This window comes from Lolium rigidum, chromosome 4 (genome assembly GCF_022539505.1).
Source record: "Lolium rigidum isolate FL_2022 chromosome 4, APGP_CSIRO_Lrig_0.1, whole genome shotgun sequence".
NCBI classification, from domain to species: Eukaryota; Viridiplantae; Streptophyta; class Magnoliopsida; order Poales; family Poaceae; genus Lolium; species Lolium rigidum.
Genome location: NC_061511.1, coordinates 72,488,481 through 72,513,160, shown reverse-complemented (window position 1 = coordinate 72,513,160; position 24,680 = coordinate 72,488,481). Strand labels below are relative to the sequence as shown.

General features: G+C 43.5%; 2 protein-coding genes across 4 annotated transcripts; one reads left to right on the top strand and one right to left on the bottom strand.

The window, feature by feature from the left end:
- Positions 1-2,051, top strand: LOC124650188 (probable flavin-containing monooxygenase 1). Its single transcript, XM_047189739.1, has 5 exons — positions 1-438; positions 606-843; positions 990-1,165; positions 1,262-1,614; positions 1,694-2,051. Exons 1-5 carry the CDS (start codon positions 1-3, stop codon positions 2,043-2,045), a joined length of 1,557 nt encoding a protein of 518 aa, XP_047045695.1. The 3' UTR covers positions 2,046-2,051.
- An 8,187-nt stretch (positions 2,052-10,238) lies between these two features.
- LOC124650009 (serine/threonine-protein phosphatase 4 regulatory subunit 3-like) lies at positions 10,239-22,273 on the bottom strand. 3 transcript variants are annotated; one of them, XM_047189576.1, is made up of 25 exons: positions 22,190-22,273; positions 20,475-20,555; positions 19,861-19,960; positions 19,702-19,786; positions 19,568-19,617; positions 19,422-19,487; positions 18,966-19,045; positions 18,486-18,545; positions 17,124-17,223; positions 16,975-17,052; positions 16,780-16,847; positions 16,635-16,703; positions 16,446-16,523; positions 16,269-16,361; positions 15,567-15,637; positions 14,895-14,972; positions 14,697-14,805; positions 14,006-14,104; positions 13,483-13,700; positions 13,267-13,381; positions 12,117-12,248; positions 11,889-11,996; positions 11,647-11,756; positions 11,416-11,508; positions 10,239-10,891 (listed from the first exon to the last, which is right to left on the bottom strand). In XM_047189576.1, the coding sequence occupies exons 1-25, from the start codon at positions 22,193-22,195 to the stop codon at positions 10,477-10,479; spliced, it is 2,562 nt and encodes an 853-aa protein (XP_047045532.1). In that variant the 5' UTR covers positions 22,196-22,273; the 3' UTR covers positions 10,239-10,476. The 3 variants fall into 3 exon arrangements, with proteins under 3 accessions (XP_047045532.1, XP_047045533.1, XP_047045534.1); XM_047189577.1 differs by having other exon boundaries at positions 14,006-14,065; XM_047189578.1 differs by lacking the exons at positions 19,702-19,786; positions 19,861-19,960; positions 20,475-20,555; positions 22,190-22,273 and having other exon boundaries at positions 19,418-19,487; positions 19,568-19,605.
- Between the last annotated feature and the right edge of the window lie 2,407 nt (positions 22,274-24,680).

The following is a 24,680-nucleotide window of genomic DNA, read 5'->3' as shown; positions in this document are numbered from 1 at the left end:
ATGGAGAAGAAGAGAGTGGCCGTCGTCGGCGCCGGCTTGAGCGGCCTGGCGGCGTGCAAGCATCTTCTTGAGCGCGGGTGCCGGCCGGTCGTCTTCGAGGCCGACACCGTCCTGGGCGGCGTGTGGGCGCACACGCCGGCGTGTACCAAGCTGCAGACGCCGCGGCCCCTGTACCAGTACTCCGACTTCCCGTGGCCCGACTCCGCGGCGGAGTTCCCGGACCACGGCCAGGTCATGGACTACCTCGGCGCCTACGCGCGCCATTTCGGCATGCTCGACTGCATCAGGTTCGGTCACCGGGTGCTCGGGATGGAGTACGTTGGCGTCGACGAGGAGACGGTGGCGGCGTGGGAGGAGTGGGGCGGGACCGGCGGGGCCTTCGGCTCTGGCGATGGCGAGTGGCGACTCGAGGTGGCCAACGCTGATGGAGACGTCCAGGTGAGAATTCGGCTCACTAATGGTATAGTACGATATACACAGATTTGTACTTACAAATTATTTCTCTGAGTAAGATTCTTGGGTTTTAGAATTGAAAATTTTACCATCCAAGTGCTGGTTCCTACTGATCGTTATTTTCCTGTCCGTCTTTCTATTTTCCTCCTCAGACACATATTGTAGATTTCGTGGTTCTTTGTATTGGGAGGTTCAGTGGTGTGCCAAACATACCAACTTTCCCCCCAGGAAAAGGTCCGGAAGCATTTGATGGCCAGGTGATGCACTCTATGGACTACTCCAACATGGACAGCGAGAAAGCTATTAAGATGATGGAGGGCAAACGTGTTACCGTAGTTGGATACCTAAAATCAGCACTTGAAATTGCTGCCGAATGTGCAGATGTGAATGGTATGAATATGCAAGCCTTCTCATTTATGTTAACCAATTGTACACTTGTTTCTTTTTCATCTTCACAACGTACGATTATCTGCACTGCATATATTTCTTTCATTCTCAAGGTGAAAAATAGGCAACTCTAATTATTGGTATTGTAGGTACTGAGCAACCATGTACGATGATAGTCCGAACAAAGCATTGGAACATACCACACTACTACGCTTGGGGTATCCACATATCAAAGTTGTATCTAAATCGTTTTGCTGAGTTCCTTATTCACAAGCCCGGTGAAGGCTTCCCCCTGAGCCTCTTGGCAACCACCTTAAGCCCGTTGGTAGTGCAACGAAACATGCTACTCTCTCAAACTTAAGTTGTTCGCTTGTGTTTCAACTAAATCCAGAAATGTTGTCTTGTTTATTATGATGAATAGAGGTGGATATTTACAAAATTCGCTGAGAGCTACTTCTCCATTCCATTGAAGAAGTATGGCATGGTGCCTGACCATAGCATTTTTGAGGCACTGGTGGCATGCTTGGTTGCCATTGCGCCCAAGGATCACTACAAGAGACTGGATGAAGGTAGCATTGTTCTGAAGCTATCCAAGACCTTTACCTTTTGCAAGGAAGGTGTGCTTCTTGAAGGTGAATCTTCACCAATAAGAAGCGACATAGTGATCTATGGAACTGGATACAGGGGTGATGAGAAGATCAATAATATGTTCAAATCAGAATACTTTCGGAGTATTGCAGTTGGGTCAACATCCACAACCTTACCTCTCTATAGGTTGGTTTACTGGACTAAATTTCTATATATATTGTGCACTACATATTCTGCTGGTTTGTAAATTTCTCTGTTTTTGCAGGGAGGTCATACACCCTAGGATCCCGCAGCTCGCGGTCCTCGGTTATTCAGAAAGCTTGTCGAATCTTTACACAACAGAAATTCGGGCCAAGTGGATAACACATTTCATGGATGGTGGCTTTAGATTACCATGTATTAAAGCAATGCAAATGGATGTTCTGGAGTGGGAAAAGTACATGAAGCGCTATTCTCGCGGTTACTTCCGAAGGTCATGCATTAGCGTCCTTAACATCTGGTACAACGATCAACTATGCAAGGACATGGGATGCAACCCAAGAAGGAAGAATGGCTTCTTCGCAGAGTTGTTCGAGGTTTATGGTCCCGGTGATTATGCCAATCTCCACCCTAAATAAACCTATCTGCCTAGCTTATGCTCATCATGTATCCGCTTGTTTCGGTTCTTGCATGGTTTCTTGGTAAACCATTGGGTGCAACTTGTGAGCTACAACTCGTGCAATATGTATGCCTTATCCATGTGAAGTTCATTTAACTTTATGTTCGTTGTCAAAAGAAAATTACCATTTCCACACAGAATGCTGCCTTGTACTGTTCTCATCGATGGCAATAATGTCATCAAGATTGGCTTCGCAGTCCTTGATCCAAGCCTTCTTGGGAGCCCTCCCTAGCCCATGCAACAGCCCTCCAGCCGAAGATGACCTGTGTGTCCTCCTCTTCCTCCTTGTTGATGTCGTCGTCGTCCAACTCCAATTCTAAATCAAACTGCATATCTGGGATAGCAACGTCATCAGGCGGGACACGCCTCCTTTTACTCTTATAGTCGTGCTGCCTTCTTATTCCCAGGTTTCCATCTCGACCAATCTGATGGAACCATTGGCATAAGAGACGTGGAGAATTCTGGTTGTTAAAACACATGGACGGTCCGCGTGATACCGGTTCAGTGCGGGTACGGTGGCCCCTGTAGAAATCTCGTACGGTGTATTATACGGTTTGTACGGTCTGGTGTGGCATCGTACAGGTGCGCACATGTAAAGTGATGTGTCCCCTCCGTGTATAGAAAGTTGGCTCGGCCGCATCGCCTTCCCCATCCCTTCCATTTCCCCCCAATTCGGCAAAGAACAGAGGAGAGAGAGCCAGAAAACCCTAGCAGCCCCCTTGGACCACATCGATTGCCGGTGATGGAGAAGGCGGGTAGGAAGGCAGCATTGGCTGCATCGATGGTGCTACATGCGGAGAAGGCGGAGGCTGAGGCGGCCGTGGAGGCCTCAGTGTTGCATGCGGAGAAGAAGGAGGGGGTTGAGCCGTCCGTGGAGGAGCCGGAGGTGGAGGATCTGAAGAAGGCCGACGTGGAGGCGATGGCAGATCTGGAGAAGGGCGTTGCGGATGTGGCTGGGGAGGATCATGAGAAGGGCGGGGCGGAAGCAGTGGTTGCTGAGGATGGCGGGGCGGGAGTGGCGGCGCCGGTGCTGGCGGATCTCGCCAAGGCGGAGGAAGATACTATCGACCAGAAGGCCGAGGCGGAGTTCGTGGTTGCTGAGGAAGGCGACGCGTTCGGTGTGGCGCCGATGGTTGCTGATCTTAGCAAGGGGAAGGAAGAGGAGGTTGTGCCGGAGGCCGAGGTGGAGGATGGATACACGGCTTGGGTAAAAAAAGTATCCCCTTTTGAATTTGTTTCCTTCTCTGCCTAGGGTTTGATGATTATGTGGCCACTTCTTTTCACTAGCTGCATCCACGATTGAACAAGTAGTTTTGCTTCCTTATGGAAGGATTGGGCCTCCCCTCCCCTTTACTAGGAGAATCATCAATATCACAGAGAGCATCAAACTGAAGACATGCCATATGTTACCTAGCATATCTGAAAAATTCGAAGACATGTTTTATCATCTCCTTAGCATGGGTAACACTAAAAATATTTCAGAGTTATTAAAACAAATTTTGGGATATACATCTCTCTTTCCAAAGAAGCTTGCTGCAACATATACATGATGAAACTTTATATCTAGGTTTAAGTTCCATTTAACTAAGAACATGTGTTTTAACTAGCGGACTTAGTGTTTCTTTGCTCATATGTTTGTTAAACTAGTATCTTATATCCAAATGTATAAATATAATTTTCATCGCAAAAAAAACCGATAAGCCGTTCCTAGTTCATATATCCAGTGGCGGAAATAACCTTGAATCTAACATTGTATTCTAATTTTGCAAACTTAGGCTATTGATAATAGATGGATTGTAACTTATTTTCAGTATCGATGTCTCCTAGTATTTCTGTTTTCTAGCAAAGAATCTAGCAAAGGCTACGAAAACAGAAATACTAGGAGACATCGATACTGAAAAGAAGTTACAATCCATCTATTATCAGTAGCATAAGTTCGCAAAATTATAATACAATGTCAGGTTCAAGGTTATTTCCGCCCCTGGATATATGAACTAGGAACGGCTTATCGGATTTGATTTGGGATGAAAATTATATTTATACATTTGGATATAAAATGCTAGTTTAACAAACATATGAGCAAAGAAATACTAAGTCCACTAGTTAAAACACATGTTCTTAGTTAAATGGAACTTAAACCTAGATATAAAGTTTCATCATGTATAAGTTGCAGAAAGCTTCTTTGGAAAGAGAGATGCATATCCCAAAATTTGTTATAATAACTCTGAAATATTTTTAGTGTTACCCGTGCTAAGGAGATAATAAAACATGTCTTCGAATTTTCAGATATGCTAGGTAACCTATGGCATGTCTTTGGTTTGGTGCTGTCTGTGATATGCTGATTCTCCTAGTAAAAGGGAGGGGAGGCCCAGTCCTTCCATAAGGAAGCAAAACTATTTGTTCAATCGCTAGATGCAGCTAGTGAAAAGAAGTGGCCACATAATCATCAAACCCTACGTAGAGAAGCAAACAAATTCAAAAGGGGATAAAAAATTACCCAAGCCGTGTATCCATCCTCCACCTCGGCCTCCGGCACAACCTCCTCTTCTTTCCCCTTGCCAATATCAGCAACCACCGGCACCGCACCGACCGCGTCGCCTTCCTTAGTAACCACGAACTCCGCATCGGCCTTCTGGTCGACAGTATCTTCCTCCGTCTTAGCGAGATCCACCAGCACCGGCGCCGCTACTCCCACCCTGCCATCCTCAGCAACCATCGCTTCCGCCTCGCCCTTCTCCAGATCCTCCCCAGCCACATCCGCAATGCCCTTCTCCAGATCTTCCACCGCCACCACCGCCTCCGCGTCGGCCTTATTCAGATCCTCCACCTCCGGCTCCTCCACGGACGGCTCAACCCCCTCCTTCTCCGCATGCAGCATCGAGGCCTCCACGGCCGCTCGGCCTCCACCTTCTCTACATGCAGCACCACCGACGCAGCCAACGCCGCCTTCCTACCCGCCTTCTCCATCGCCGGCGATCGATGCGGTCCAAGGGGGCTGCTAGGGTTTTCTGGCTCGCTCTCTCTCTCTGTTCTTTGCCGAATTGGGGGAAATGAAAGGGACGGGGAAGGCGATGTGGCCAAGCCAACTTTCTATACACGGAGGGGACACGCCACTTTACACGTGCGCACCTGTACGATGCCACGCCATACCATACAAACCGTATAATACACCGTATGAGCTTTCTACAGGGACCACCGTACCCGCACCGAACCGGTATCGCGCGATCCAGACCATCCATGTGTTTAAACAACCAAAATTCTGGATGGAACGCACAATCGGGATATGGTCATCATCGACATCGAGCACGTTGCAGAGCAAGATGCCGCACCAGAGCAGGTAGCCATCTCCGTCCTTGAAGCCTCGCCGTCGCCGTCCTTGAAGTGCACGCAGAAGTGGGAGAGGGTCCGCGGTGCGACGAAACAGAAGGTGACGTCGACGGCTGTGCCTGCGGTCGGAGACGTACGCCTTAGTGTCTAGGAGGACCCAGTCCTGGCTGGGGGCGGTGGCGGCTTCGGGTTCTGGACTTCTGGTAGGGCAGGGACTTGGAAGGAGTAGGGGGGTAGACGGTTGAATAATTCCGCGGCGGCCATGATCGATCGATCGGGAACCTGGTGCCGGCGTCGAGATCCCTAGTTTATTTGCAGTGGAAGTGTGGGACTCGATCGTGAGATGTTCTGTTCCAACGTTTTTTTCTTTCTTCGCTTTATGATTAACCCCACATCACAGGGCTCCGATCATAAGGAACGTACTTCGTGCGCTCCAAGAACTTTGCACAGCTAGCTGACCTTCCGTAACATGAAAAGTTCAGGAGTATTTCTGTTGTATCTGCCAGTTAACATCGTTAAATCGTGGGATCGGTGCAGCAGTGTGCGCACGAGGAAACTACGTATGCAGCGGCGCACCACGGATAGTAGTACACCGTTGCCAGAAACTAGATTGAGAGTAGTAGTACTGTACTAATACAATGTTGGTACTAATATTTACACTATCATGAATGATTGGGACTTGCAAAATAGAGCAAGTTGTTTGTGAGCCAAAGCTACTACTGGCAGTTGTACTAGAGAGCAAGTCTGCCGGTCATCAATGGAAGGGATGGTTCGAGCAGGTCTGCCAAATCTCATATAGCCCATACTAGTAGAATGCCCGTGCGTTGCCACGGAACAGAAAATGGTACATTTATTCACTGATTGTGTTAATTCATAAATATGTTAGATACTAATACAAAATGTTAACCAGTGTTCGCTAGTTATTTTTCAGAAACACGTGCCAACTATGAAGACATATATTCTTACAGTTTATTCCTTTTTTTTTTCTTTTTCTCCTCAGCAGTCTTGTCTCCTTAACCATTATCTCCTTGCAAGACAAAATAGAACATATTTATTCTTGTCCCTCATACCCCCAATTTCATTTTCTTTGAGTAGCATTGATATGGTCGCTTTAAAGGTCATCATCTCATATTGCTATCTCTTATGCACGTTTTTCGAAATATTAGTAAATCAATGAAATGCGACTCAGTTTACTATCAAAGCTGATAAATCATTGTATTTCTGATTTGAAAATTTAATGGTTATCATGTAGCACAAGAGATGTTGGTGTACTAAATGTCTTGTTGGCAGGTTGCATGCGTTAAAATGAAAATGTTCTTTTCTCTTTGTTTTGTCTCTGATTATTCGTTGATCGCAACAAAGATAACTATCTCTAACTACAAAAAACATAAAGGAAATGAACGTGTGTACGCTAAACAAAGATGTGGTTACCTAAAATGAGAATGCCACCTCTGATGTCTTGGAAGTTTTATTTTTTTACAGTTTTGGAATGTGAAAGGATATATCTCTATTTTTTTGTCAGATTTAAAAGAGAGTGGATTTGTTACCTACATGGGTTGATACACACGTATGTGTTATGCGGTGATTCAAACCGTATAAACCTACTTTAGCTTCTTTTTTTCTAGTAGAACATAGATTTCTAATGGTACAAAAGTGGTTTCGAACTTTCAAAGTTTATATAGCTTGAAACTCCGTCCAACATAGGGGTGCATATCTACATTATACTACCTTCATCTCAAAACTTAAGGCTTATATTATTTTAGAAAGTCAAACTATGGTAAGTTTGATTAAGCTTTTGCCAAATATCATTAAATGCAAAATACAAAATTAATATCATTAAATAGATAATAAAATATATTTCGTATGGTATCTACAAAATATTATATTTATTGATAGTTTATTCTAAAATTTTGATTAAACTTTACTTGATTTGACTTTTCAAAAAAAAAAAAAAGCATTAAGCTTTGGAATGGAGGTAGTACATAGCTTAACACCGAAAGATAATAATATCAAACTCTGAATTTGAACGCTCCTACTAATTGGTCTCTTCAGGTAGCAGAACAAAACAACCATCGCTTGCTCTGGTTCAAGTCCAATGCATAGCGTCAGTTTTCTATCTGAGTGATAATGTGCTGAATATGTTTGTGTTCGTTCCTGAAGACACTGGCCATTTCTTTCTCTAGAAATCATACAAACTGTTAGCGTGACAAGGGTGCTGAGCTTCTTCTTGTTTGCCGCCTGAACTCTCTCTCTCTTGCTGCGACCGTGTCAGCTTCAGCCTCGACCAAGAAAAGATTGAACTTCAGTTTATATGTTACTGACGGTGCATGCCTTCAATAAATTAGAGCATATTCTTGAACAAACATGTCAGTAGAAAACTTCACTAACTACTAATGTGTACTTGGACAAACATGTCAATAGAAAACTTTGTCGTGGGGTATCTTACACAGCAAGTTGTGCGCGTTCGGCGTCACGGCATGGCGGCGCCAGCGGCGGCAACCTTGGGCGGTGGTTGGCAGCATGAGGACCGATGAAGGCGAACGACAACCTAGCTTCTCCAGTTGACTCCACGCCTCATACACCGTTAGTACGTTCGGGCGGCAGACAGCACGACACAATCTGATCCTGGCTCGTGAGATGCATTGCCCAAAGACAGCCGCGTCGGTGAGGTCATCCGCCATGCCCCACCGCAATGTTCTTCCAATCGTGAGTCCAACACGGAGGCCATAGCTTGAATCCCTGCTGCAACTATGCACAATACTAATCTTAGAAATGCTTCACAATACGAAAAAATAGCGGTGACATTAAGGGCATGTCAGCGCGAAACGCTTGTATAGAGGCTTGAGTGAAAAACAATTGATCAATTAATCCTAGCGTTCAGGAAAGAGTCCAGCCACTCCAAGGCTTCTCTCAAATATCAGGTGCCTATTTCTCTTAACTGGTAGATCCGTTTTTTGTGGAGTAAGAAATAATCTGAGGAAGCGCTAGACGCAAAACGTTGCGCCGCCTCTCGAAAATAAGCGTCCATCGTCCGGGATCGATCCTACAACTGCCGATTGGCCCGGAGTAAAATCCTAGGGCTCCTAAATAAGCGTATGCATTGTATGTGCTCTAAGTTCCTTAGGCTGTTTCCTCGCCAAGGAGGGCCCATGGAGGAGAGGATGCACCTCTACCAACCAATTAGAGAAGACGGAGAACAACGACAACGACAATGAAAACGCCTTCCATGGACCTGTCGGAGGTGTCTTGTAGCTACAAACCTTGTCCAGCTCGAGCCCCTCCAATTTCCCTCGTCCTTTTCCCCTGCGATCCCCGACGCAACGAACCTGCACCGGCAACCAAATTATACTTGCTCAGCTCTCGAGGTAATTATGTCACACGGTGCCCAATACCGACTGAATTGTCTGTCTGAATTTCGTGCTGTCACGACCGGGTGGCGAGCTGGAATAGATGTTCAACTACATGGGCGACGATAAATTCCCCACGGAGGACCTCGGCATGCGCTTCACTTGGAGGCACCACCCATTTCCGTGCCGGGCAAGGCGCACATCAAAGCGGTCCCATGTTGCGTCGTGCAACTGGTCCTCCCGCCTGCTGCTGCTCTCGCCGGCACCGGCCACACCACCCTCCCTAGCGTCCGCGTTCATGTCATCGTCCGAGTCCGGCACCGCCTTCCCGGCTTTCCAGTACAAGAGGTCCGCGAATCCCATGGGACCTCCACGGCTCCACTTGCTCAGCCCTCGAATCAACTCCGGCCAGTTGGTGTCTCCTTTTTCTCTGGATAGGATAGATCGATTGGATGCATGGTGAGGCCGAGAGATGACGAAGTTGCGGGAGCCATGTTTCCAGAATTTTGGTCGTTTGGAATTAATTTTCTACGCTGACGGGTAAGTTGGATGGGTGGGACTAATTTTTTGGATCAGTTTGTTGAGAGTGTTTAACTCTCTATTTAGCAAATACACTTTGATTAATGAGCTGACGCTGGATCAACATTCCCGTGACGTACTAATCTAAACATTACAAATAATACTTGTCAAAACGAATCTTTAAAAATAAATGCATGTATAGGAAGAGGATCAAGCTGAATTACACGACAGTACAACAACTCGATCCTCGATCTACTGCCGTCATCGAAGGTGCCCACAACTACTTGCGGCCGGCCACCCATCGTGCCTGTAGATCGATCACCATGCTCCACGTACTACCACTGTTGTGTGTCGAGTGCGGACGGTATTGGCCTACTGCTGCACGACCTTGAATCGGGTCTTCGCTGCTCCAACATGACGACGACGACCATTGACCAGAAACACTACCTTCGCTAACCCAGACGCGTCGCGTGCTTCGGCGCCCTTGCGGACGCCGCCTGCAGCTGCGCTTGTATTAGTATCTTCCATGGGCTGGTGGCGCCATGGCGGTGGAGACTGCTCGGACGGCGCGCGGCTTGGTATCGGGGAGTGCGAGGAAGCCTGATTTGATGTAAATCCACCTGCTAGTGACTCTTTGTCGTTCGTCCGAGATAGACGATTCACTGATGAATGAAGTAACCACCGGTTGTCAAGGAGAAGTTCGTTTTCCACCGGGGAACAAGTGCATGGCAATCATAGAAGAACTGCCTACCAAAAAAGGGGCCACCAGGTATTAGGTGTATAGACTCATCTGGTTTGTTACGATCCCAAAATATAGTTGCGATCTGTTAGAAAATGTGTGGGTTGGCTGTGATGCGTTTTGTTAGTTGCGTTTTCTTTGTGACGTGGGGGTATTATTGTCCATCCTGAAAATGTGACACCAGACATTCACCAGTTTGCTCTTAATAGTAGAGATACTATGCTAATGCAACCAAAATTTCCTATATTGTCGTGCCAAAAGCTGCACACGTCCTCAGCTTCATAGTCTGTCCTTGAAGGTCAATTCTACACTTCCAGTCCAAGTCACTTCCGTCAAGCCTGCAGACTTTGTGTGGATCTAGCCTTCTTCAGAACCAAATGTGGTTCATTTTCTTGTAGCTGCAAGGAAAGACGGTTGGGTTGAACCTATTGACAGAGAAAAATGACTGCCACCTTGCTCTAAGGATCAGAGTCGGTTGCTTCTGCTGCATCTACAACCATCTCAGAACATGAGTCCCCAGCAATGTAATCGAAGCTTTCTGGTGGTTGCTGATTTGGAGAGCCCGGGCTTGCCTCCCTTACACCAACATTGCCGTCAGAGTTTATTGTGCTTGAGGCAGGTGAGAGCGGAGGCTGCGCATCTTCCAGATCCAGGTGTTTGCCAGCCACGTTAGCCAGTACATTAATCTTAGAGAACCTAATTGTACCTTCTAGCCTGGGCTTCTTCCGAACATTCCCATCTTTAACTTTGCCATCCAATGACCTGTGCCTCGCCATGGGTATATTTAAGGCTTCATCAGCTTCTACAGGTCTTTTGGGAGGTGGGTTGTAATCTTTGTCGCCATCAAGATCCACAAGACCACTAGATTTTGGCCTGAAAATGACAAAGACCAATGAAGCACAAGAATGAAATATGTTTAAGAGTACATAAATTACATGATTAGTACAGAGACTAGGGCATTTGTCAGCATAATCTTGATTAGGTGTTGAGATGCTTTGGATGGCTGTTCTACACATCCTGGAAAGTTTGGGCTCGATTAGGAGCCATAGTTGATTGCGTACACGTGTGGTGGCAGTATGTTTCCGCGTCATGGTAGGAGTTTGTGTTAAAGAGTCTTGATAGCTAGATTCTGGTCTTAGTTGGTGTGTAAATGTAGACGTGCTTTGTGCGACATTGAGGAAACATTAAGAAGAAAAAAAAGGAGGGCATGATACATGTGTCTGGCAAGATGAATCAGATCATCTGTTTTTGCTACTTTGGTGTGGTTGGTCCTTTGGCTACATCCAACACATTTGACAAAAGTTGCCAGGTTATTATCGATGTAAAACAGTAAAGGATAGCAAATAAATCTTAAATGATACAGCTAGTCATATCTCCAGTTGTGGAAGATGATATACCTTGCAGGGATGTGATGGGTTTCACTTCTATCACCTGGCTTAACCCATTGTTGTTGTGCTTGTGTGGTCTGCGCAGAAGAATCTTCTTCATTGCTACGGCAGAATGGAAATTTCACATTGGTCAAATAAACAATGAAACATTCAGAGTTTTAAGAAAAATGCAATATCTGCAATCCATTCGACCAAGCAACATAGAATAAGCAGCAAATGAGGAAAATAAACTTAACAGACCTGTCTGTATTGAAATAATCTTCCTCCTCTTTATCAAGACCTCTTTCCTCTGCCTTCTTTCTCATGTGACCCACACCAGTAGTTTCCTCTGTTTCAGCTCTATCCACGAACTAGCAAGAAAACAAAAATATCATCATTGTTTACGTCAATACTACATAGTATATGAATGCCTAAACTTGCTAGTGATAGAAAGTTGAAAGTGATGACAGAATGCAAGAAACAAAAATTCCAAGTCTCAAAACCTCTTGATACTTGAGTCTGAAAGCCTGAATGCTCCCTAGGTGCCCAAACTTCACAAGTTGCTTCCAAAAGGATTCCACGACATATAGAACAAGGGATTTTTTATTTTCCTGAACAAAAATATGCATCAGATGGCAAAGCCCACTGGATAATGATTTTTCTTTGCTTTCGAGAAAGATAGATATTTTCCCGTACACGGTAACATGAACACACCAATGGACAGGAGGTACCTTTCTTATGTATTCCAACAGCTCAAGAATCGTGGATTGTAGCAAGTTGTCTCTATTCCCATTTTCAACAAATGCTTCAATAATTGGTTTCAACATTTTGAGCTTGATAACATGGCTAATTAGAAGCTCATCCTACAGAACACAGGAAAATATCAACTCAAGTTGAAATATGACAAGGAAATTGCAGTTGGGATATGCTTGCTGCCTGGTACCACTTCTAGTACACTTGTACATAAAGGGCAAGTTCGACTATACAAATCAAGAGAGATTTGCTACTCCCTCCGACTCGTATCAATTGACTCTAATATGAATGTATCTAGACATATTTTTGTTCTAGATACATCCATACTAGAGTCAATTAATATGAATCGGAGTAGTATAAATGATTATTTACTTTGTTATAAGATATGGGGTGTATCCGTGTATGCAACACATGTAGGCGCACACAAGCCTAGGTGCAATCACTCAAGCTCACATGTGGATCATTGCATTAAGGATGAGTTAGATTTCAGTGTTCTGATACTCGACTCTTGAGAACGCGGGAATCATCACGAGTATGTTAGCAACATGTGAGTGGGTTACCTAAAAAGTTGTGTCATGTTGCAATCATTGCGTCATACATCATTCAATGGTCTAAATTGTCTAGTTTTAAGTTGGTGGTCATAGATGTAGTCAAGAAGATGGACTGGTGGCGACGCGCTAAGGGAGACACCCCCAAGCCGATGCGCAAGGGCCTTGCCTCTGCCACCCTCCTCATCCCCTGGATGGTATGGAAGCATCATAACTCATGCGTTTTTGAGGGCGCCCGGCCATCAATCCCACTCCTACTCTCCACGATCAAGGATGAGATTAGCTCATGGGCAAAGGCTGGTGCTAGGGGACTACGTGTAGTTTTGCCATCCACCTGGGATGTGCACTGATGTATCACCTGTATCGTGTAACCTTCCTCTCAGGAGGTTGTAAACCTATTCTATCTTTTCAATGAAATGAAGCGCAAAGGTCCTTTGCGTTTTCTCGAAAAAAAGAAGGATCAATAAGTTCAGTGGTGCCCAGAAGAACAGAAATATTCTTATATAGTAGTTTCCCCAGGCAAAAGAAGAACCCTCAACCATGCAGCGCTTAATTTATTTATGGGACAGAGTACACTTACATTTGTACCAATAACAGTACGCATAAAACGGACAGCTGCCACAACCAAAAACCTCTCTCTTTGATGGGTTAGACTAAGAATTTTCTCCATTGAATTGCTTTTTAAAAAGTTGACCCTGCAAGATCGAGAGCCACGTGTTAGCAAAGACACAAAAAGGAAAGTAACATGACAAAATGAACGGCTGAATAAATAAAGGAGGCTTGTATTGAGCATTACTTCATCCTGTAGGGGTGATGAACTACACAAAAGCATAAGAACTCGCAAATGTGAAGCAATATTTCAGGCTTAGCAGAATATTCTTCCACTCTTGTACCAACACCAACTGAACCAAATGTTGATCGGTCAATGCTCTTTGGAAGACAAGATGATTCTATTATATCAATCAACTTATCAAGGTACTTCTTGTCAATTAACCCCATGATGGATCTCTGCAACTGAACAGAGAAACAAAAATTACATACCACAATCTAGTTAAACAACAGCATTTGAAACATGCACTATTTTGTAATGACTACAAAGCTCATATTGGCTTCTCTAAATAAGCCCATATTGGCTATTTAAATCCAATCATAAACCAAAATGAGGATGAAAATATATACATCAGAAAGTAGAGAAGCAGAAACATGGAAAATTCAATATTATCTATCTCCAGACGAGATTCATAATACCACGGATGTGTATTGTTTAATGTCCTCAATACAAAATGCCAAAATTTCATGATATAGTTATGGCATCTTACACATTGTGTAGCCGTATCTGTGGAATATCCATCCAGCAGGATCCTTAGAATTTCCAGAAACTGCATTTCGCCACTGAAGTCAGTTACTATGCCTTTAACCTGAAATTTGACTAACTGTAAGCAGTATCGGCAAATATGCTAGAAGAGTAAGGGTTACATGCAGCCTGATAAAAATAAAACAATGATTGGTATAACTTTATGGCTCAACAACCAAGACAAGTGATAAAATTTTGAGATTGCTGGTTAAGCACAATGCTTCCGTTTCATGGCTCCGCAATCAATAAGAATATGCTATCGTTTGCAAATTGCAGAGTATAATGAACAGAAAAGAGGCAAGTGATTTGCATGGATTTGAAGGAGAAAAAATGAGAGCAGCCAGGCAAATACACGATTCAATGTCCAAATGCTCCACCACGATGTAAGATACTTGCATAGTTCACAGACGGACAGGACACATACCCACAATACCGTAAGGTCCAAAGATTTAGGGTGCATTTAGATCCAAAGCTAGATTATTTCTAGCCTTGCCTGGCCAGACTAGGTGTTTGGTAGCAGCATGTAGAACTTATAAGTATTAGCTTTGCTCAAGGCAGGAGAGCAAAATTTTCTCTGCTCTGATTGCAAGCTTGAACAGACCAAAAGTACTGGACGCAAATCCTGTAGAGAGACCAAATAAAGGGATGCTACTTACCAGAAGCCCAAGAAGAGAAATGTCTTCTCCAGAACTTTCTTCATGATTTGCGATATATGATCTCAGTAAGTTAGGATCTTGATTAAGAAAATGTAAAAGGATGTCTGTCCTGCATTTGCCCAAAAGATAGTGCAATTAGAACGACAAGAAGATACAGAAACAACCAAAGAAGTACCCATTCATTGTTCCAGAAGTTACCCAGCTGAGACAAACACTTTATCCTGACTCCGCAACATATCAGAAACTATATCAAATAAACCTCGATCTGCCAGATCCCTGAATAGAGAAACATGATTACTAAACTGCTACGACAGTATCTGATTATACACCTATAAGAAATTGTACTCCCTCCGTCTCATGAAACTTGTCTTAAATTTGTCTAAATTTGGCTGTATCTAGTTACTATTTAGTGTCTATATACATCCAAATTTTGACAAAGTTACGACAAGTTTCATAGGACGGAGGGAGTACTTAAATGATGTCTAGTTCAGATTGACTTATACTGAACAAGAGGCATGTTTGCATTACATCAAAGAAGATACATATTGATCAAAACACACTAGAGGAACTGTTAAGTTTCAAGCCTCATGGGCTTGGCAGAAAAATAATGATAACAACAAGTGTGAACCGACCTAGAGGGAGAGAAAGGGGAAAAAAAGGAACATTGCCAAATAGTGGTGTACTCCTTTTATAAAATGCTGCAACAAATACCCACCAACTAATAAAGAATTTTTTTCACAATCATAAATACAGGGACGTAGGCTCACAGAGTCACAGGTCATAATATATTCAATACACTGATAACATCGACCAAATAAAGAAATTGATTCTAATGGGAAGAAAGAGAAAATACATCATCCAGATACCAACCTAGATAGTTGTATTTGTTGAGCAGGCTGCAAGCTTTTGCTGACAGTGCAAAACTCGCGCAAAAAAAAGACCTGCGAAGAACCAAATTTTGTCCATATAAATGGAATACAGAAGGAGATCCGTTGTTGAACTGATTGTACATGCACGAACCATCCTCCCCCAACCCAATACACACAAATGCTATATAATATGAATATAAAGAACTGGCAGAACAACCTAGAAATGTAGTAAGGTGCATAGTACAAACTACAAAAGAGTCACAGCCCACAATCATATCAACTCTCAAATGCTGAAGTCCAATGCTCAGCAGAGATGAAATATTTTCTAATCTAATTCACAATTATCCAGTAACAGTACAAGATGAACAAATAAACTGCTTCACCTAGGCACTAGCATCAGCAAAGGCCCACACAACACCCAGTTCACTCAAACACATCCTTGGTTCCATGGTTTTGTATCATTTCCTCCAAGTGCCAATTTCCCACGACACATCATGTTTGACCCATGACAGGAAGAAACAATCATTAACATTTCTTCTTTTCTGGCAGTTCAACAGTGGAAGCTCAATTGTTATTTCTAGCGATTAAAGGAAAAGGTCATAACATCAATATAACAATATAACTAGTAATACATTGTTCCAGGTTCTGATACAGAAGGGCGTGTCTAAAAGAAACGGGCAATATCATCAAATACTAGTTTCACCGGTTCGCTTTTTGATCCAGCAGAAATATTTGATCTCATCTTTTCAAACAGGTCTTGGATAAAATAAGGATCATCCTTCAGGAAAGAAACAACCTACAGGGGAATCATGCAATCCAACATTACAGAAGGAAATTTTGATTTAAATCATGTGAAAACTTGGAAAGTTATAACACTAACAAAAGCATTGTTCGCATGAATAATTGTGTTAAGGCTTTTCAGAGTAGCATCATCCAGTACTTTCCGCAATATAACATCCTGTAGATTACAAGATCTCAAGTTATAGTTAAGCATAAAAGTTGGCAACAGAAACCAAATAAACAGAAACTCCAGCTAGCGGATTTGCAGAGCAGCGCGGGGCGATCTGACCTTTATATAGTGTATTCTGTATGTTTGATGAATCTTTGACACCACAGAATCATTTTTAATGGGTATGGCCTATGAGGGAAAGAAAGGCTGACTAAATATTCAACTCAAACAGATTAAGATACATAAAAAATGACACTCCAGTTACCTTCTTGAGAACTGCATGATCCTTCAAGAATGCACGATGACGTTGCACAATATGAGCCTCTGGATCGTCTGCATAGGTCAGACCTCGTTGAAACGGTGAATGCAGTTTTAAAGGTATGTCATTGTGCAAACACGGCAGGAGTTTATAATTTACAGATATAGATCATAAATGAGAGGTAAAAGGTATAGTGTTTACATTCAAGGACACCAATTATGTCAAGAATAAATTCATCAGAGAGAATCTTGTCAAATATGGCAGAACTGTTCAACAATACTGTGCAATCAGAAACAACGTCAGTGGCATGCTGAAATAATCTATGGCGCTGATTATAAGCATGTACTTACTGATTGCCTTGACTAATCTGAAGATCATATGGAGACCATCCATGTCTCCTGTATCCTTGCACGTTTTGAAAAGGTTCACTATCTTGGGGAAAAAATCGCGCTGCAACATGTTGGAGAAGTATAAATAGAAAAGTTAAAGACATCACACTATACATACAGAAATACATCAAAGTTCAGAAAGCATGAGTGCAAATGCAATCTGTTGACTGTCTAGTTAGTTGCTACCTTTTCTCTTACAGGAACAAGAATCTACTCTTATTTTGTACTGGACAGATGGCTGATGGGTGCTGATTGCACTTACTTTGTGCAAGTATGAGAGGATTTTGCAGTGAAAATTACTGATAAAACCTGATTTTGTGACAACATAAAGTCCAAGACTTGCAAGGCACCAGCTCACTAATTAGCTGATGATACGGAAGATCTGGCACCTCCACAGCGATTGTGTATTTGGAAACGTGCAACTGCTAGCAGATTGTCAACTCCATCCTCCACGAGGCGAGCCTATGGAAGGATGGTAGGGCCCCTCGGTGCTTCGTAGCTTACCGTGCACGTGCGGCCTCCAAATGCAGCCACTGGTTGATCCTTTGTAGACGGTTTTTTGCTTTCTCTGAGTTTTTTCTTAGTTTAAGCTATTAGCCCATTTTTTCTACTCCCTCCGTCCCTAAATACTTGACGCAAATTCATTGAATTTAGACATATTTTAGCCTACATTTTTCCTAAACCTGTGACAAGTATTTAGGGCAGGAGGGAGTAGCTTTCTTTGCTTGTTTCGGGCCCTTTGGCGTTTGCTTGTCTTTAGCATCATCTTGATGTTTTCTCTCGAATACAAAATGACACATGTTTTGATGCGTATTCGAGAAAAAAAAATCAAGACTTAAACTGCACATATTAAGGTATGTTCCCTTTTGAAAAATCCGGTTTGAAGTCATATGTAAGAGGAACGCTGCAGATATTCCTTTTAAAAACAGGTTTGTAGTTAATATTCCTGGCTCTGCGAAGAATTTTGTGGAGGCTGACAATGACTGGGAGATGAGCACCTGAATAACTGTGTAGTCTTAATCTCATCAGGCAAATGCATGATTCTTATTTCATTTTCCCCTTAGATTCTTGTGAACTTGGCGTATGTGAACAATATGTAATTTGAATAAACTATTTGAATAAACTATATGGTACATAGTATGTTTACAATTAACAAAAATACTAATCATGTGTCGGCACTCCTCTTGCTGGGAAAAATCTCTCTTCGCTGCATCCGACTTGATTGTTGCGTTGAATCTACATGTATGCACCTAATTGCACAGAGAGAAATATGCTACATGGAGCATCATGACACATTTAAACAAGTCGAAGTTGATGACTTACATCTTTTGAAATTAAATCTGCGACACGCATCTTTTCCTCCATGCCACATTGCAATATAGTCTGTGCATTTTGGTGGACAATATTTCAATACTCAATATGTACAACATTGTTTGAGAAAAATGAAGCACCTAAGGGGGAGAAGCCCTTTGTACAACTGATATATAAGAAAAATATCCCATAATTTGGGACAGGGAGGGTTGAACCCTGGTGTGCTAGTTGTATAATTTCCAAAAATAAAACATTGTATAATTCATTCTAGTGGTTTGCTCCAAGCATGTTGACCAAGTTGAATCCTACAAATACATGAAGACTCCCTAATTTCCTAAATCTCTTCACTACACTCTGGAGCTTCTAATATCTGCTTGCAAAATATATAATGTTCTACTTTGGGAAACCAGAAATATATTATCAAATTCAGCATCACGAAAACATTCAATGTTAAAAAAATTACATGGAAAGAGCACTGAAGGTAGATTGCACCTTTAAAATAGCAGAAAGACTGGACAACTCAAGAGGAGGAAGTTCCTTCAATTCAGCATTAACAGAACTTAAGGACTTATCTGCAGGTAAAGCAATAGTTGATTGATATTTTGAGCCTTCCAAGTGATCAGGTCACAAAAATATATTCTCAGTTGAGAAGTAAATATAAGAACGTAAGTTTTCAGATTTAAGACCGTGAAATCGAATATAATTCAATCAGGCCACCAAATAATCTACTCAAGGATTAAGCGGAGTTCTTGGGACTGTTGGACCAAAACTCCATAATGGAAAATAGTTCCGATAACTCAGTACATAATCTTAGCAGTGCGATAGAGATTACACGCACATAATGCACCACAACAACCAACAGCCAGTTATAAAGATTACTTTGATCCAAAGTTTATCAAGTAAATATAGAGCATATGTTGCATGTGAGAGGAATAAGTAGTTACCTACCATGCAAAAGCGAACCTCTTGAGGGTACTAGAGATTTCAGTGCTGGCTTTGGACCAGCAGCATGAGCTGCAGGACATGGCGAAGTAATTAATTACAAGGACGTGTGAGAAAAGCCAGACAAAAACCAACTGATTTCACAAACTCACAGCGAAGGATCTTAGATTGTAGGTCTTCCCGTATATTAGACATGTTCTCCCTACATAAAGCCCTCACAATGTAAAGCAGACATGACTAAGTTGCTGAAGGAACAGAGCAATAACACCAATTATCAATGAATCACCATATGTATGAGCATCCTTCAGCTTCTTGGAAGCTCAGAGCTAATTCTAGTGCCTTTTCAGGATCCCTCCATGAGATGATTGTTTCTGCCAAAGAAATGGGCAAAACAGTTGTGTTAGGGAAAGAAATGGCTATCAAAAAGGATAACATGCCAGTTCACCTTCTTGTTTCCTGTAGATATCATCAGGAGTGATTTTGTGAAGCAGTAGGGTGTCATTATCCTCTTCATCCACAACAGCCAGAACAAGTTCTCTTGACCCCTAAGTCAGAAAAAGGTTGACAAACTGAATGTTAAATGACAAACAGCAACACTTGAAATGAAAGATCTTGTTGCCACCCACTGCTTCATGTCTTACTTTTTTTCAGAAATAAAGAAACCGAAAGCACAGGGTAATGCCATATAAGGAAGCAAGTGACCCACTGAATCACTTGCGGTTATGCTAATAACTCAGTTCTCACTTAATCAGTGGTCCATTTTGCGTACATACTTAAAAAATATATCAAGCGCACATGGGATAGGTCAATGGATGCCATCAACAAAATAGGAAAACTAAACTTTAAATAAGACTATCGAGAAAGAAATAAAATCGAGTAATCATGTGAACAATGGCATCTACATCACCACATGATTGTAGAAAATTAAATTATGTGGGTATCAGCAGAAACGCCATATATGACTAATATCAATGCAGCTTTCATTTTAGTGAAGGATGACCGATCATGAGAGCAAGAGGTTTGAATTAATAAAATCATGGAAGAGTAGTCAAAGCATACCTCTATATAGTCAATGGTCACGTGACCCGTTCCCTGATCATCCCACTTCCCATTATCTTTTAACCGGTACACTTTGACACGCTGGAGCAATTCATTAAAATGTCAAAAATGCATAAATAAGAAGTATAGTTAAGATAATAAGTAGATTAACAGTTACAAGCAGAGCATATTGCACACGGGTTCCTAGTAAAATATGGGTAGGATACGAATATAGTCATGCTAAGGTACTTGTAAATTCATTACCACAACAATTTAAAATTACAGTTGAAACACAATGCAGAAAACAATAAAGTTGTGCACCATCATAATTCCCCCATGCTGATCTACAAATTACTGTAATATGACGCTGCAAAATTCATGATTAGGAATTTTGAACACACCACAAGCTGTCTGGAAAAATACATATCAGTAATATCTAAAGATACTCAACCAACAGGCACTAGAACGTTTACTGTTGGGGCCCTCCCTTACAGTTTCCTGATAGAAAACAAGCACTAACACGCATATAAATTCCATTAAGACAACTGTGATCGTGAGCACAGCCCACAGAGACTAAGGCTCAAACATGGGCAGTGAGCACACACCCACGCCTTCAGCCAACAGGGTGACACTCAGTTCGCTATATCAGCAAATACAATAGCATAACCTCTCGTCTGTCCAAAATAAATGTAGTTTGCAACTTATTGTAACATAATACAGAAACTTCATGCCAAGAACCCATAACAAGGGATAGAAAATGATTAAGCTACAGCCTGAAAATGGTTTGTAACTGAACCAGACAGATAGCAGATGGCCTGAATCCCTTATTCTAACCCATTTACCGATGCACGGCTGTGCTGCGCACCAGTGCTGTAGCACTCATATACTCTATAACATGAAGTTTGGCCTTGTACATTGTAGTTATCCCAACACAGACAACGGGACACCAGGCTAACTAGCTGATATTAGACAAAATCTGATAGTTCATGCAACACAAGCAGTTGAATATGGTATAGCCTCCAAGTAAGGAGCTCAAAATCATCAAAGAAAGCACGTTACATACTATTACCCAGTTGCTTAAGATATTAAGCAGGAAATCTCCCTTGTTAATGCAAAACTCCACAGCAGCAATAGGGTTTGTGTAAATCCATACTTTGCAGCATAGTGAACACATTAGCTGAAGTTTGAAAATGAAACAAAATGTCTTGTGTAAAAAAATATTCAGCAAATCCGTGCTACAGCGTTCTTATAGATAACTGCATTTACATGAATGAACTGGACAAGTGAAATACTTATGGTACACTCCTATATCGTAGTTGTGCCTTTTTTAAAACGAATGTATGTGCCAATTAGCAAGAGGTATTCGCTTGTAGGACTTAGCATAACGATATTATCCTGAATTTCTCCGGCCATCCGTGCGCTCGAGAAATCCCGAAGACTACGCCCACTATGCACAGTCCCGGACACGAACATCAAATTACCACCTCCCGGTTCCGGAGCACCATCCTCGTCAAACCCAGGGCAAACGCGGCCTCTGGAAACACCGGGCACCTCGAAATGGTATCACACCTCACGGGAGCTTCGACGACAGCCCGCGCGCGCCCAAGGCCGCGAAACCGAAAGCGCGGGCGGGCGCGCGCCTACGAACTGCCGCGAGCGAGCGGATCTACCGCGCCAACACGGCGCTAGAGGCTTCTAGAGACATCGGGGAGGGGCGGCGATCGGGAGGAGCTCACCTTCATGGTGGTGTGCACCGCCTTGCCTTGCCACGCGCCATCCTTCCGGCCCCGGCCCGGCTTCTCCCCCGTCGCTGGAGCTGGAGACCCCGCGCGCGCCCCACGGGTGGGCGGCATCTGGAATCGTGCCGCGGCTAGAGGTGGGAGGAGGGTAGCGGCGAAACCCTAGCCGGCATTGGCGAGCGAGCTCCCTTCCTCTTCACCTCCCGGCCTCCCTCGCTTCGCGGGGTTCTTCTCTCCGCCTTTCTCCTGTCGGCCCCCTCGCCTTTTTCCTTTCTATACTATACTTCTAGTGCGTTTTTTCTCGCGGAATGGGAAACTACTGCGAGGTGAGAAGAGGGAAATGGGAGTCTTGGATATTTATGGGGCGCATTTCCCGTGAACCGAAATGAAATAAAGAGACAGCAATTTTGTGTCCTGGATAGGGCAGCAAAAAGCAAGTATATGGCACCTGTTTTTGCTTTTTTTTTCAAACGATTTACATGGGATCGACCGTCAAGATAACGAAAACATGGGCACAAAGGACACCAACATCCAATCGCGATTTTTTTTTAAATAATACGAAATAATTATTTAATTGTAGGACTATCACGCGTTTTCAAATATTTGCAAAAGTGTGACCCGGTCGGACTACCGCAGGCCGATCGGACAGCAGTGGGCCAATCGGACGATAGCAGACCGATTGCAGGTGGCCGTTGTACCTGCCCAGCCGACAGCACCCTGTCGGCCCGCTGCAGGCCGTGACGGCAGCATCCAAAGCTGTGCATGACCGGACACGCGGGCGCGGCTTTCCTTTCCACGCGCTGCCGCAGACACACGCCGGCCTCCTTTTCTCTCTTCTTCCTCCTCTCTTCTTCCCTTCTCTCTTCCCTGCACGCAAGAACAGCTCGAAACTTCACCATTTTTGCAGATCCCTAGTGATTTAGCCGATAAAACTTCACCATTTTGCTACTATTAGTTGAGGAAAGCCCGATCTACAGATGGGTTAGGTTTTGGAGACGATTGGTGGTGCTATTTAGCAGCAATGGTGATGAAGTGGTGGAGGTTGGTGGTGGAGGTTGGTGGTGGTGTTAGGGGCTGAGCTGCTGCTGGTTCGTGGTGGTGCTGAGCTGTTGTGTGTTGTTCGTGCTGCTCGTGCTACTGCAGTTGGAGAGGCTGCTCACGCTACAAGGGTAAACCCTAATCTTTGCATAGTAGTGTTAACTGTGTAGGTTAATGTGGGGTGATGTTGGTGTTAGTGTATTTATGTGCTGTGTAGTAGTTACGTTTGTTGACGCGAATGGAAAAAAATTTAGGTGAGCAAAGATGACAGATGTAGTGAAGATAGTATTTTACTATGGTTTGGGTAGTGTCCGATCAAATGAGATAGGAGTTGATCTGAGTGAGTTCAAGTATGTAGAGATGAATTTGACTGCCCTAGAACATGGACAATTGAGCAGGTGAAGGATCGGTTGATGAGAATGTTTCGGGCTTAATCCCGAAGTGCATACAGGTGAGTGTGCATGCATTATGGACTAAGTCGTTATCAAACATTTTATGGTATCTGAGGCCTGTAGATGATACCTCTAAGTGGGTGAGCTGGTTAAAAGGGTCTGATAGGAGAGGAACTAACCATGTGGCATTAGTTCTTCCGGTGGCGAAGGAGGTAGCGCCTCCTGAAGGCGGTTATGGTGGAGGTGGTGGTTACGAATCAGGCCATAGCAGTCAAGCACCGGGCGGTGGCGGTGGTTATGAATCAGGCCAGAGCAGTCAAGCACCAAGTGGTGGCGGTGGTTACGAGCCTGGATAGAGCAGTCATGCGGAAGATGTTTATGGTGGTCAGGGTGATGGTTACGTAGGAGAAGACGGTGAGGTTGATGGTGACGAAGAAAATGGATACATGCAGAACTTGATGGAAGAGGAAGATACAGAAGGTGAAAGTGATGTCGATGATTCCGATGGGTCCGATGATGGCGCGGAGGTGCCTATTCCTGGCGGATGGAATCGAACTTTTCATCTGCAATGACAATCAACGATGGCCTTGATTCTAACTGGGAGTATCACCAGAATAATGTCGCCGTAGGGGCTATGTTTCCGTCCAAGCGACATATGCAGGATGCAATAGTTAAGTGGGCAATGGCGACTCAAAGGTTGCTCAGAACAACCGTGTCATCTGGAAAATACCTGACGATGGAATGCCATGACATCAATTGTCCTGGAAGGGTGCATGGGTATGTTCCTAAGTATGACACAACATGGCGTGTGAGCGACTTTGTGGCGCACACTTGTGAGCTTGCAAGTATCCGCAACGACCATTGCAACCTGTCATCTAATCTGATAGCTCGGCTGTTGTACACTGAAATAGTGGAAGGGCAAGCCATGGGAGTAAGGGGCATAATTAAGAATGTGAAGAAGCATCATTTGTACAACATTTCTTATGGCAAGGCTTGGAGGGCTAAACAAAGGGCGCTGGAGATGAGATTTGGTTCGTTTCGAGACGCATACGGCGCAG

Coding starts and splice junctions, on each gene's coding strand:
- LOC124650188 (XM_047189739.1), top strand. CDS start 1: ATGGAGAAGAAGAGAGTGGCCGTCGTCGGCGCCGGCTTGAGCGGCCTG. Junction 1,166..1,261: donor CAACCACCTTAAGCCCGTTG/GTAGTGCAACGA, acceptor TATGATGAATAG/AGGTGGATATTTACAAAATT. Junction 1,615..1,693: donor ACAACCTTACCTCTCTATAG/GTTGGTTTACTG, acceptor CTGTTTTTGCAG/GGAGGTCATACACCCTAGGA.
- LOC124650009 (XM_047189576.1), bottom strand. Junction 19,488..19,567: donor ACAATCTAAGATCCTTCGCT/GTGAGTTTGTGA, acceptor CATGTCCTGCAG/CTCATGCTGCTGGTCCAAAG. Junction 19,046..19,421: donor AAGAGGTTCGCTTTTGCATG/GTAGGTAACTAC, acceptor CTTTACCTGCAG/ATAAGTCCTTAAGTTCTGTT.